This window comes from Crocodylus porosus, unplaced genomic scaffold (assembly GCF_001723895.1).
Source record: "Crocodylus porosus isolate Cpor-Errol unplaced genomic scaffold, CroPor_comp1, whole genome shotgun sequence".
In the NCBI taxonomy this organism is placed as follows: Eukaryota; Metazoa; Chordata; order Crocodylia; family Crocodylidae; genus Crocodylus; species Crocodylus porosus.
In genome coordinates this window covers 23742704-23756711 of record NW_017728913.1, presented here as the reverse complement: position 1 = coordinate 23756711, position 14008 = coordinate 23742704, and the positions used below count along the sequence as shown (strand labels likewise).

Genomic DNA, 14008 nt, shown 5'->3' with positions numbered 1-14008 from the left:
ATCAAATGCAGCACACAGACTGTCCCTGCGTCACTTGTCTGACTCACGGGGCCTGATGAGTTTGAAATCTCTGATTTAGAACAAGGAAAAAGCACATCTAACATGGAGGAAGAATATATCAGGCTACTGTGCTGAATAAATGTTTATAAAGAGTCCAGTCTTATGCAATAACCAGCCTGCAATTGTGCCATTGCTGTCATGTAATTGTTAGTTATACCAGACTCTTAATCAGCAGCTGCTCAGAAAGTTGGGGTTTTTTGCACTTGTATTTGTTTAAATCCTGTGTTTGAATCGGATTTTTCTTTCCCGGTCAGCCTTCAATCATTTCTGGACATAAGCAGCCTCGCCACACCCCAGAGTAAATTTTCTCAATATACAGTCCCAAGTCGAGACTAGTAATTTCACTTTGCAACTGAAAAGCGTAAGACGAGATTTACCTGAAAGAGACCATTATCAACATACAGCTCTTTGCTTACAATCTAATATTATGTGAAAATGAGAATGAAATTCACAATAGTTTGAGATTTATATTTTGAAACTTATTTGACTCCCGCCTGCATGTCGTACATAATACAAGACTAGGCAGGACGTTTTATCTTAATGACAGTCTTCTTTCTGACAATTTTTTTTTTGCTTCAGTCTGACCCGAACATTCAAAAATGTGCACTTGAAATCAGTGTATTTAAGACAGGGGCAAGCAATTATTTTGGGCAGAGGACCACTTACCCAGTTTTGACAGGCTGTCAAGGGCTGCATGGGTAGCCCCACCCCTTAACAGGTGCCCGGCCCCCTGGTCACTGTCTTGGGACCATTGCCCCAGGGCCAGCACCGGTGGGGCCCAAAGCAGGGCACAGGTCAGCAGGGGTCTGTGGAGCTGGGCTGGGCTGCACCAGCAGGGAGCGGGGAGCTGGCCCGGCTCCATAGAGTCCCTGCCAGCTAGGACCCCGTGCTCCTGCCACCCTGCTCTGGGCCCCATCGGCACTGGCTCTGGGACACCAGTGTGGGTCCCGTGCTCCCACTGGCTCCCTGCCTGCTCACACCCAGTGCCCTCCAGCCCCGCGGTACAGGTGGGGGGCAGCGCACAGCCCCAACCCCCTGCTCGCCAGCAGGGAAGAAGCTGATGCTGAGCGTGGGGAAAAGCAGCCCCTCGCCTGCCCCATGGCCAGTGCCCCACACTGCAGCTGCTCACAGCCTGCCTGGGGCTGCCTGTGCCTGCTCCAGACAGCCCCACACAGGCTGCAAGTGCCTGCAGTGCAGGGCGCTGGGCATGGGGTGGGAAGGGGCTGCTTTTCTCTGTGCAGGGAAGGAGCCCCTCCCCCACCCCCCACCCGGTGCCCCAACCCTGATTTCAGAGAATGCCACCATGTTGATTATACTGGGGCATTCTGATATGAAACTTATTAGAAAAAGCAATTATTAAACTATAGTGCTGCTTCATCTTCGAATGATAAGAAAACCATTCTTTTAACACCTCTTTAGCAGCAAATCAATTTAAGCTTTCTAATTTATGAATTAAAATATGTCAATCAGCCCAAAAGGTTATAATTATGAGTGAAATACAACATTAAGTTTGAAGTCCAATTCAGGGTGCCCACAGAGAGGTGATTCAGCTCTTAGAGGACCCCACAGGTTGGAAATTACAACTTAAAGGAGTAGCATCTCAACTGAGGAAGGATTAGCACAAAGCCACAAGAAATACAGGAACAGCAACTGAAAGAACTAGGCTTCCTTCCATGGCGCCATATTACATAATTCGCTCTGTTACCAGAATTTCCTAACTTCCTCCCCTGCAGCCAGTACTGCTATTCTGCCTTCAACAGTAGCCAAACTATATGGTTAAATGGTCTAGTCCTCTGTGGCAATTCTTACAAAAGAGACAAGAAAATATAAGTTGTCTGTCTCAGCCATGGCTCCAAAATGGAGTTCTAAAATTCTTAGTCCCAGCAATAAGAAAGGAGCCAGAAGCCCATGTTAGCTATATTTTGAAAAATATGAAACAGTTTAACACAAAAGGAAAGCATACACAGTAAATTCTGCTTTAAAGAACATATGATTATATAGTACTGGAAAATAATTACCTATTGCAATAGTTAAATCTCTCCTTAGAGCAAATCCCACTAGTCTCTGAGATTCTTTTGACATTATAACAGGGAAACCATTATAACTAGTTTCATTGATCAAGTTTTCTATATCGTCCACCGTCATATTATCCTGTGTCAGAACTGCCAAAGGTGGATCACTTCTTCGAGGTCTCATAACATCAGCAGCCAGTGTTGTGTGAGTGAATTCTTCCTTAGCATCCAGGAAAGGATATCCATTCAGCCGGATATGTGCTTCATAGATGCCTTCCCTACCAAAGGCATCACCCACCCACTTACTGGTCATTACTGCAGCCATGAGGGGCACAATATATTCCAGGCCCCCTGTTAACTCAAATACAATGACTACTAGGGAGACAGTCATCCTAGTTACACCACCTGCAAAACAAAAAAAAAACAACCTATAAATATGCTAGTAAAAATTACATAGTATCCCAGCTGAGGAATTTCCTGATCTTCTATTAACTGCCAGGTACCAAACTGTTAATGACTTTGCTGATGAAAGTCCTCAGCTAATGAATACCCTCTAAGAGCAACTGGTAGAGGGACTAAAAGAAAATAATAAAACTCTAGAAATTATGGGATATTTGTTTTATTTGTTTATTCAAGGTATTTGCTGCCCTTCCCAACAAAGGCTCAGGGCAGCTTACAACAGGAGAACAGAGTATCTTATAAAACAGGAGTACTAGAAGGGAAGAACCCTAAAGAAATGAAGAGACAGACTGTGTCTTAAGAAAGAAGAGGCATGCATGATTTTATCATATAAATTAACTAAAAATCCAAAGATTCTGAATTAATCTTTACAACAGTAAATTTCTTTTTTCAATGTTATTTAACTAAAATATTAACTACCAAGGTATTCAAGGAAACTCCCCCAAGATCAGTGTGTGGTAAAAATAGAAAAAAACTGTTTATAAAGAGAAATGTGAGAAGCAGTTTGAGAGCTGCGCTTCTCGAAGGGATTAAGAACTGAATTCTTTAGCTTTTCTCTTTTATACACTCAAAAGAGAACCCTGAACTGACAAAATGCCCAATGACCTCCTCTTGGAGCAACTGGAAAGATGTAGATTATATTTGTCTCTCCTAATTTAACATTCAATAGCTCTCTTCCACTGTTGTAAATCATGTGTGTCCTCCTGGAGGACTTTAGCTAGATTAGTTTCTTTAAATGATACGTAAGACATGGCAGGGCAATGGCATCCACAGTAGCTTAGTATATATGCGAAACATTCTCCTGTACTTAAAAATTAATTGATAATGCTTCTTGCTCTGATAACCTTGTGTTATCTAAACATGTTCAGGAACAGGTGTGCATCAGGCTTCTTGCTATATATTCGAGACATGAGTAAAGAGCTTTAGGTGGGTTTTTCAAAAAGGATTATGAAGAGGTTCTTTTTAGCCTTTTAATTTTTCCTACCTTTTAATTTGATTGTTCACTGATTCAGTTGTTCAAATGGAGAACTGTACAAATGCCTTTTCAAAGTTTAATGAAAGTCAACTACATAAGAAGCTAAAACAAGGCATTCAAACTTAGTGCCCATCTTGAGACACAATCAGAGGGGCTGATTTTCAGAGAGTGGCAGCTCAGCACTTTCTGAAAACCAGACCTCTTAGAAGCATCTCAAATCCAGCCCCTCAAATCATTATTAGTCACTTGTCTTTCCTGATGTCATTTCCAGAAAATATTTTAGGAACAGATACAGAAAACAACAGCAGCAGATGGAAGGTAAATACCTGAAAATAATTTTAACACCTCTTGATTAACAAACTCTCCACTGTGGGAAATATAACTTTCAAGAATCCTTCCTCTAACTAAGTAGTAATTAATGTCTCTCCATGTCCAAAAGAAAGTGGACCGTAGGATTTAAATTCTTCTATTCCATAGAACTTCACTGATCTGTATTTTATAAATTATGTAAATGTTACATTCCAGTCTTCTGATCATCATACTTTCCTACAGATAAGTGTATGTATTTTCCTATGTACATACAACTATGTACACAGTTCTGTGTACAAAATTCCTCCAATACTTATAAACAGAGATCCTGGTTTTCTCTGATAAAAAAAATCCCCAATTTTCAGGTTAAAAAAAGTAACCCAAACTCCACATTTTTCTGTTACTAAAATGAAACGCCAGTAATACATTGAAATATATATATATAGTGATGTTTCATTTTGATCACAGAAAAATGTGGATTTTGGGTTACTTTTTTAACCTGAAAATTGGAGATATTTTTAATCAGAGAAAACCAGGATCCCTGCTTATAAACACGTGCTTGATTGCAGCCTTCTCCTTTCATCCTTGAATCTTATTTTGTTAATACTAAAAATATCAGTCCCCTATTTGCAGGTTACAGTTCAGTTACCTAAGCATGCAGCAGCACCAACCATGGCATAAAGGCCTGGTGTGATACAGTCAGCTCCAACCTCACACCACTCCTTGAAGATAAACCAGTCGTGGTGATAATAGGCCAGCTGCTCCACTGCGATTCCCACAATTCTCCCTGCTATTGCTCCAATTGCCATGCTGGGGATGAACAAACCAGATGGTACCTACGACAAAAGCAATAAAACTATTAATATGATAAAGCTGTAAAATACACGTGGCCTCATGCAGCTTGTTATTGAAAAATGTACTTCACACAAGTCCATAGAGAATTAACTGACATCTTTTCAAAAGTAATTCTGTCCTGAAGTTTCAAACAGAGAGATGCAAGTGATCAAATTGCCAGTGTTTCTATGTAAACTGACATAATAAACTGAGAATATTTAACTCCAAAAATACCGACTCTTCAGTTACTTGAGTCAATTACGTGTTAAGAGTGTGTTTACTTACATTTTATATACATTTAAGGCAGAGGGTATCAACAAGGAAGAATTCCCAGGGCTAACATCACAGCTCCTCCAGACCTGTACCCTAAGTCAGGTTATAATAGTGAAAGATCTTCCTTATTGCTCTCTGCCTTTCTGTACCGTCTGAAATTCCAAAGAGCCAACAAACAGTCCCCAAAGAGGCACCTGCCCAGTACCTTAACTATCTAACATGTTCTCATGATTTGCTCAGCGTAACAGGTATATTTTTAAAAGTGAATGAACCAAATCCTCCTTATTACACTGCACCTTTAATGTTGGCATCTCAGAGGTTCTTACTACTAAATACAAGAACTACCCAAAGAGCAACCATTGTTTCTAGTAACTGCTCAGATACACCACATGCAGAGTAGAACCACAGTGATTGTAATTTGTAGTTACCGTATCCATTTAATTTCTTTTTTCCTATTAGTTACCATGTCCTAGAGATGCAGATTTGCCTGATAATACATGATTCCTAAAAGAGGCAGTGCAAAGCCTGGTTTAATTCAGCAGCATCAAACTATGAGGATTCAAAAGTGCACTTGCTGCTATTCATGCTTATTCCTCTTCTGGAAGTAAATATCCCATCTGCAAAACATACTTGGCTGTAAATGTGTTGTCGAATGCTGAAATTACATTGCTGCCTCTCCTAAAGGCAGTCAGAAGTGCTAGAAGTGTGTGTCATGTTGGATGAAATGCAAGTCTTACTATAAATATGTTCCTTCCATTTTGACTAAATATGCTTCTTCAAAATACAATACATTAATTTAAGGAAAAAGAAATGACTAATAAGATGTGCATGTAATAAAACAGGTCACTTGATAGTTACAATGTATCTAGCAGTTCTAATACACAGTCTTTGCTGTGAAAGCTAATCCCTGCTGCAAAACTGCATTACAGAATTCATTCTCTTTCTCATTTGTTATCATCATTACTGGCAACATTTGTGCTGCAAAGATGACTTTGAAAAATATGAATCCAGGACAAATCAATGCAGCTACTTCCATCTAAAAATGCAAGTCAGAAACCCAGGCTTTAAGAGAGATGTTTACTTCTCCATCTCATGGAATCAGAATCCCTGAAACACTGTTAACTATTCACTGTTATCATCTTAGTAGCAACTTCTAATGAATATCCTTATATCACAATGCAAACTGTGCCTCAGCTTTTACTCAGTATCCAATGCACATAGCCCAAATCTAGCTGTTAAATCCCTCAGCTTTTCCCTTCTTACAGTTCTTCCCATGACAGCAGCACACTAAAAAAATTATCTTCTGTGAGAGAATAAGGTACAATAAAAAAAAGGCTTTGAAGCTGCCAATGTCTTGCTGCAGAACCCAAGTGTTGTTGCTAACTCATTTAGATCAACTTGTTTCCAGTCCTTTGCTAGCCTCATGTTCCTATATCCCTTTCCCTATTCATTTCCTCCCATGGGCCTGATTATGTACAACTGTACCTATCCATAATAAGAAACAAATATGTTTTTATTGTTCCCCACTACAGGAGATGAGCATAATCCTTAGCCTGACCGTATGCAGACCAAGAAACAAACATCCATCACTGTACAAAAATATTTTTCTAACAATTAAACTTGAAGAACCACAAAAAAAAGAAAGGTTCAACTAAAGCAACTGTGTCAGAACAGTGAAGCAGAAAATCTACAAATCCCACTACATTCAGAGGGACTGCATTGGAATAGGATATGGAGAAGTGATATGCATTCAGACAGGCAGGCCTCTGACATCACATGGCAGTGCTGGTGGTGCCTGATTTCATTTTTTTGATGTGCACTTAGTTTTCAGAAATCTGGGAAGCATTATCGCAGTTTGTATGGGTTTGACACCATAGAGCCAACCTGTTTCTGTACTTGATGTACATTTCAACAGACCCCTTTATAAACAAAATGGCCATTTACAGAACTAATATTAAAGCAAAAGCAATTTCCTAAACGATTTGTTTCAACAATCATTAAAAAGAAAGAAAGAGTGGTAAATAAATATCACACCGCATTTTGAAATCCTTACGTGAAGCCTTACCTTGATGCCAAAGGTGAAGACTGTCATAATTATTTTGAATATAAGTGCTAAACACAACTGCCATATGGCCGAATAAACTCCAGTGCCTGCTGGACGGTCAGGAATATCATCAACAATCTTACTGGCATTCGTGTCATTTCTGTAATCACAGAGAGAGGAGGATTCCAAGGGTCCGCAGTCTGTGAAGAGCTCTTTAATGAGTTCACTGGTGTTAAGCCTTGTGTATGGATTGGGAAAGGCAATGACAGCTGTTATTGCTGCGACAATGATGACCTCCAGGACAGGGTATTTCCCAAACTTTGTTGATTTGCGGCGGCGGCACCAGGCGATGTTTGCACGAATGAAAAATGCTCCCCAGAGCCCACCAAACACCCCCAGGAGAATGAAAGGAAGTAGTTCAAAAAGGTACCAGGGGGTGTGGTATTCCACATAAAAAAGAACTAGACGGCTGTTACCAAAAGGATTGATGGATCTCAAAACAAAAGCAGCAACTAAAGCTGCAAAAAAGGACCGCCACAAAGTTTTTAGCGGGAAGTAATAACTGACCTGCAAAGGGGAAAAGTTAGAATTACCAGCAGTTCATTTTAACATTTCAAAGTAAAATCCACAGAAAATAACAGCTATTCCATCCTTTGTTCACACTAAGCAAGAAAACACTGGGTTATCAACCAATAATAGCAATTCTGGACACTTCTGTATATTATTTTATATGTTTAAAGTGCTATAAGGCATTTCATAGCTATGTTGTATCATCTTTAATGGACAAAACAGTGCAAAAACAATGCTAAAAGCATTATCACATCAAGACTTTGGCAAAATTCTTGGGAATGGTAATGTTTTTTTTAAATTACTCACTAAATTTTAACAAATAGTTATGGCCTTAACATACTCTGCTGTGATCTCTGCTATGCATACCACCTGCTGAGGCACTCTAGCAGCCTTCTTTAAAACTTGCTGCTGTTACTAACAATGGTTTGGATCCACTGAAAGTGGTACTGTAGAAAGTGCTTCAGGTGGCTAATGGGATTTCAAGAACTATTGCCAAGATACGAAAACATTGCCACCTAAAAATCAGGCCTGCTAATTCATCTATAATTAGCATGATTTTCGAATAGCCTTGAACATCAACTTCCAAGATGTTTCTTTTTTCCTTTTTGTTTGTTCTTAAATATTAGAGATGATTCCAGAATACTACAGCAATAAGGCAGAAATTACACGTGGAAAAGTCTCCTGGCTGCTTCTTTTCTTCACCTCCAATGTTCAAAGCATTGAAACTTGGATTTTTAATTAGCTCTAAATTAGCCGTCTCATATAGATGATAATGCTCTGAAATACACTCCTAAGTCTATCAAATACAGAAAAAGGGCAGGGATACGGAACTAAAAATGCATATTTATGAGAGAAGAATTTCACTGGCTTAGAGTTCAGTTTTATAGTATAATGTCTTTATAATGTTACTAGCCAATTGCCCGTCAAGAATGACAGGGGCGTGGGGGAACACGGGGCTGGGATGGGAGTGCTGTCACGTAACGCCCCATGCTGCCACTGTTCTGCCTCTTGCGGGGAGTGGGGTGGGGGAGCCAAGGCCAACGGCACCTCTGTCCGGTCCTCCGCGCAGCATCGGAATCATGGCAGCGCTCCCCCATGCTTGGAGCACTCCAAATAGCTGTTTCCATCAGCCAAATCAGAGTGTGAATAAAGTGTTATGGACAGACAGACAGACTTAGGTTTTTATAATATCAGAATGATGTTTTCAGTTATTAAAAAAATGTAGCATCCCTGTTGGACCAATGCCTGTTCTATCAAAATGGATAGAAAGAACACCTTTATTTGCCTTTTTTTTTAAATTAACAAAATATATTTCTAGCATCAGAAAATTAGTGTGTTAGAAGCAAGTTGGCAAGGCCACATGAGCTGATCAGCACTTTCTACAATACACTAGATTAAGAAGGCTCCTACATGTACAATTTTTTTAAATATAAACTGTAGGGATTAAAAACAGGCAAGGATTTAATTGCACAATAACATCCCCCCACCAGCAGCTTCAGTTCTTGGTAAGTACTCATTTTCTTTCTTTTCCAATATGGGAGAATTTTAAATTGTCACCAAGAACTCTATTCATGAAATATAAAACAGAAACAAAGAAATGTTAACCTATGACAGTTGTACGAACCAGTGTTATCTGAGGAGTTTGCCCATAACAGAACTCATGATGTGAATGTCTAAGATCATACATTTTATGAAGAAAAATCACCGAAGTGAATGAATCAAAGTCAAATAACTGTCACACCAATATAATAAAGCAATACTACCTAAGGTGGGCTACTACTCAAGTTGCTGAGGAGGACCCTATGCAAAGAAGCTATACAAATAATTCATTGCAGAATCAGGGCTCATGGAAGAGTCTTAAAAAAGGCTCTGGATATCAAAGGTTTGAGACTGCTGGTGTTAAAACATTCCTTTTTCAATACATTTACATACATCATCTCTTCACATACCTCCTCCAGACTAAAAAGGACTCCACCAATTGGGGCACCGAAGGCTACTGATACTCCTGCTGCTGATGCAGCTGATAACACCTGGAAAAGATGAACGATGAGATTTTGTTTTGGTGTTTGTTTAAACTTATTGCTATGACAGACCAGTAAGTATTTACATGGCAGCAAAGACCATAGAATCCTAAAAGACAAACTGGTCCTCCCTTCCTCCTGTAAAAGGTACAACTGCTTATTCTGCGCACTATATCCTGTATGCCATTCTAGCTTCTCTTGTTAGCCTTTTGTCAATGAGCGTTCTTCCTCCCAGCTTCTCTTGTGATGACAGCTCTCTGCATCACCTAACTGCTATGGGACAGGAGTTTTAGCCAGCAGCAAAGCCACTATTATGGAAGTACAATAGTTCGAATTAATAGTCAAACATTATTTCAGGAGCTGATTAAAAGTAACTGGAATTAATATGAGCCAGTGATGGAAGAAGCTCACTGCTCACATCTCATGGGCACTAGCAGCAAAATTCAAAAAGGGAGCAGTGGGTAGGCCCTGCCATGAAGAATCAGTTCTGAATAAAATATTGGAGAGACAGATGCTTAGAAAATACCCGATGAACCTTCCAGTAATTTTGAATCCTAATTTGTAGATGTGATTTTCGAGGAGGTGGAGGTCTGGTGCTACATATGAAACACTTAATCTACAAGATTAACTAGTTGGTCTAATGCAGGGGTGGGCAATTATTTTGGGCGGAAGGCCACTTACTGAGTTTTGTCAAGCCATCGAGGGCTGCATGACAGGCAGCGAGGGGCAGGTAAATATTAATTTTCTAAATTTTTTAGGGGCCCCGCAGGCCAGATAGAATGGCCTGGCAAGCTGTATCCAGCCCATGGGCCGCATTTTGCCCACCCCGGTGTAATGAAAGATATCACCTCTCCCATGAGTCCTGATTGCTTTAATCTAAAAGACACCTTTTTCCTTTGCATTTGGTCAAGTGAATTGGGTTTTTTTTTCCATATGTCAATAAATTACAGAGTATTTTTTCTTCAGTTTCCTATCTACGCTTTTTTCCTTTCATTGTGGACAATAAACAGTAGAAGTACAACATGTGGCTACCATTCTATATGGTCCTTAGATAATGTGACCAAAGGAGGAGGGGCTTTTTTATTTTTGATTATTTCTGTATTCCATTCTTTTTCTTCCTGCATTCTATCCTTTTTTCTATTTCATTCCCTCTGGATATCCTTTCTCCTTTTACTCTTTCTTTCCCCCTTACTGCAGTCTCCTTATCTCTATTTCCACCCTTTACTATTGAACACAGGATACATCTTCTGTTTTGTTTTAAAGCAAGGATTCTCAGGCTGCAAGCTAAGCAGAATTGATTATAAAACATAATTTTTCAAGTTTTCAGAGGAACTTACCTCTCTTTTTTTAGCTTCATTTGTGCTGTACTTTGGAAAGAGGTAGGAAAAAATATTCCCACAGCAACAAGCTACATGTACCAAAGGACCCTCCTTTCCTAAGCTCAAGCCTGATGCTACAGCCAAGACTAAAGTGACGGTTTTAATCATCAAGGTCCACTTGCCCAAGTAACCTCTGATGATGAAGCCACTCAGGATAGTTTTAATCTAAGAGGAAGAAAACCATGTTATTGCACTTCATTTTCTTTAGAAAACATACAAACTTTAAAGTTCATAGGATTTTAACTTTCCCATTTCAGAAATGTAGCTTAAAATGACATATTTGAGAAGGTTTTTTTTCCTGAAGAATACCACACTCTTAAAACATTTGTTTTCAAATTACTAACTGAATGTCAAATTATCTACATTCAGTTTGTTTACCAGAAGCCTACTGTTTATGATACATTTACACTATTATCTAAGAGGTATATCCACACATAATGCAGTGGCATATGGTATCTCTGTGGATTGATTATATTAAGTAGAAAAGATACCTGCAGTCATGTACAAGACTATATTCATTAAATAGCTTTATTACATAACCTGACAAATGCTAATTATAAAATTCTTACAGCAGAAACAAACTATCTATGAAAACTGTATTCAGAGATACCAATTAATTATTTTCATTAACCTGAATCCTAATATGCTGTTTTGCCAATTTTACTCTTCCTTATATTCTCAGTTGGTATTGTAAACAACATGCAAGGGTAAGGCTAACACATACAGATAAAGAAAAGCTGCTATTTTCACTAGGAAAAAAATTACATCTTTCAAATGCATTTCTTTGCCTAATAGTATTATGCCATTAGCCGGAAAAAATGGATAAACAGTAACACACTCAGAGCAAGTAAAATTCAAATGGGCACCACAGAAATATGCTACAAGGCAAGGGTGAAAAACTCATCTGACCTTGTGGGCTGGATAAGTGGTGTGGGGCCAGGCCATAGGACAGATTGGGCCCATGGACCTGCCCTTTCTCCCTCGACTTGCCAGATCCAGTGTATGCATAGTTGACTCTGGCTGGTCCAGGACTGCATTGCATGTGGCACCGGTCCAGGATGTATGCCACATGCAGCACACACTTCAGTTAGTCTAGAAGCCCTGATGCACACCGCACCCACCTAAGAGAAACGGGCAGAGGGGCAGGGGGATGCGCTACATGCATTGCCAGGCCTGGATGGGAGACCCTTATCTTCCAGCAACAGCTCCAGGACAACAGAGCCAGCACTGGGCAATAAGGGTCTCCCAGCACTGGCCCTGCGGTTGTGGAGCTGGTGCTGGGAGCTCCCTGCTGGAGGGGGCCGGGGAGCCTGTTTCCCACCCCGTTCCACAAGCATGGAGCTGGGGAAGGCATGGAAGAAACAGGCTGGGGAGCTTGTTGCACACTCAGTTCCATGATCACAGAGCTGTGGGGGAGAACAGGCTGGAGAGGCTCCACAGCCTGTTCTCCCCCCCAGCTCCAGGCTTGTGAAGCTGAGCAAGGAACAAGCTCTCCAGCCTCTGCCTGGCATGCAGAGCAGGAACTGGGAACTGTCGTGGTCAGGGACAGGTTCCAGCCCCAACTGGGTGATCGAGGCACGAGGCTTAGAAATAGCAGCAAAGGTGGGATAGGTCCCAGACCACTGCCTTCATCCACCAATTCCCTGCTGAAGGTTCCCTGCGTGTGTAGACCCCTGCTTGGCACTGTTTATTCGTGAGCAGTTTTCTTGCAAGTAAACTGGTGCCGCAGAAAATGCACGTATAGACGTGCCCACTGTATGTCATATGTGGCTCAATTCTGGACCCCAAGGCAGCATTGAGGGCCAGATGATGGGGCTTCACCGTAGTTTTTAAACCCCTGCTATAAGGGAAATAAAAAACAGCTTTCCTTGCAACAGAGCGCAGGATAGGAGGTAATAGATTTAAACTGCAGCAAAGAAGATGTAGTTTGAAATCTCAAGAAAACCTTCCTAAACCATAGGACAAAGGAGCAGACTGCCTCAGGGAGTTGTGGAATTTATTTCCTGGTATCTGATTTTGATGGTTTAGGAACAGCAAATCCTGCCATTAAATTGGGTTGAATTAGGTGACCTTTGAGGTCCTTCCAGCCCTTTAATGCTATAATCCTATAATTTAAATGTTAGCAGTGTAAATTTAGATAGATTTCGGATCAATACAGCATTTGGATAAATGCATAAAATTTTTCCTTATTTCAAGGGAGACTCTTCTGCAAGGACAAACCCTTGGACCTCAGAGCCTTAAAAATCTTGAGTAATACTTATAAACAAGCAGTCATTCTACTAGAAGGACTAGAAAGTGCAATTCTTACAATTCTGAAGTTAGATTGGTGATGAGTAGTTGTACAAACAACATGACTTTGCTGTTATTTTCTCAAAAAACATTTTTACTTTATTACCTGGTTGCACATCAGTTTGCATTTACTAAAGATAATAATGGGTAATCCAGCAAAAGATTTATTACTGCAATAAAGGGCATCACACTGCAAAAATGAATTACTGCTCTATCATCACTAAAATAGCAAGACAGAAAAAAATCACTCTTCAGAGGTCTCCTGAACAAACCAAAAGTCTCACTGTAAATTCAAATCATCTGGAAGCAAATTTAAGAACTCAGGCAACATTATTTTTAGATTGCTGGTATTTTTTTAGTGCAATGAAAATTATTACTTCTATTAAAATATAGTATTGTACATACATTAAAGCTTTGTTCTTGCCTTCCCCTCCCCACACTATGTAATATAAGGTAACATGACCTTTTAGCATTATTTTATTATAATATCTAGGCAACATAATCTGTCATTTCTTAGCATTAAACATTCATAAAGACAGAAATTCTTCATATCCTACCTCTGGTATCCCAGAGCCACAGGCATAAGGAGCAAACACCTTCACAAAAGAAACAGCTAGAAAAGCAAAGCTCAAAGCCCAGAAAATGTACATTATGTAGTTCATTATGTATGAACCTGGACCCTAAAAACACAAGCAGAAAAATCCCACAATATAATTCCATTAATATGTAAGCAAAATGCATTGAACAAAAGTAATCATGAAGGACTCTTATGGTAAAAACAA

The 14008-nt window shown here is 39.9% G+C and overlaps 1 protein-coding gene across 4 annotated transcripts in view; it reads right to left on the bottom strand.

The window, feature by feature from the left end:
- CLCN3 (chloride voltage-gated channel 3) overlaps positions 1-14008 on the bottom strand; it is a 139235-nt gene that overhangs the window by 7183 nt on the left and 118044 nt on the right. For all 4 annotated transcript variants that reach the window (XM_019534606.1, XM_019534608.1, XM_019534607.1 and 1 more), the window contains 6 exons: positions 13784-13906; positions 10896-11102; positions 9487-9567; positions 6989-7534; positions 4466-4652; positions 2079-2477 (listed from right to left, as the gene is read on the bottom strand). In XM_019534606.1, coding sequence (XP_019390151.1) covers positions 2079-2477; positions 4466-4652; positions 6989-7534; positions 9487-9567; positions 10896-11102; positions 13784-13906 — 1543 coding nt within the window. The remainder of the gene's footprint in view (positions 1-2078; positions 2478-4465; positions 4653-6988; positions 7535-9486; positions 9568-10895; positions 11103-13783; positions 13907-14008) is intronic.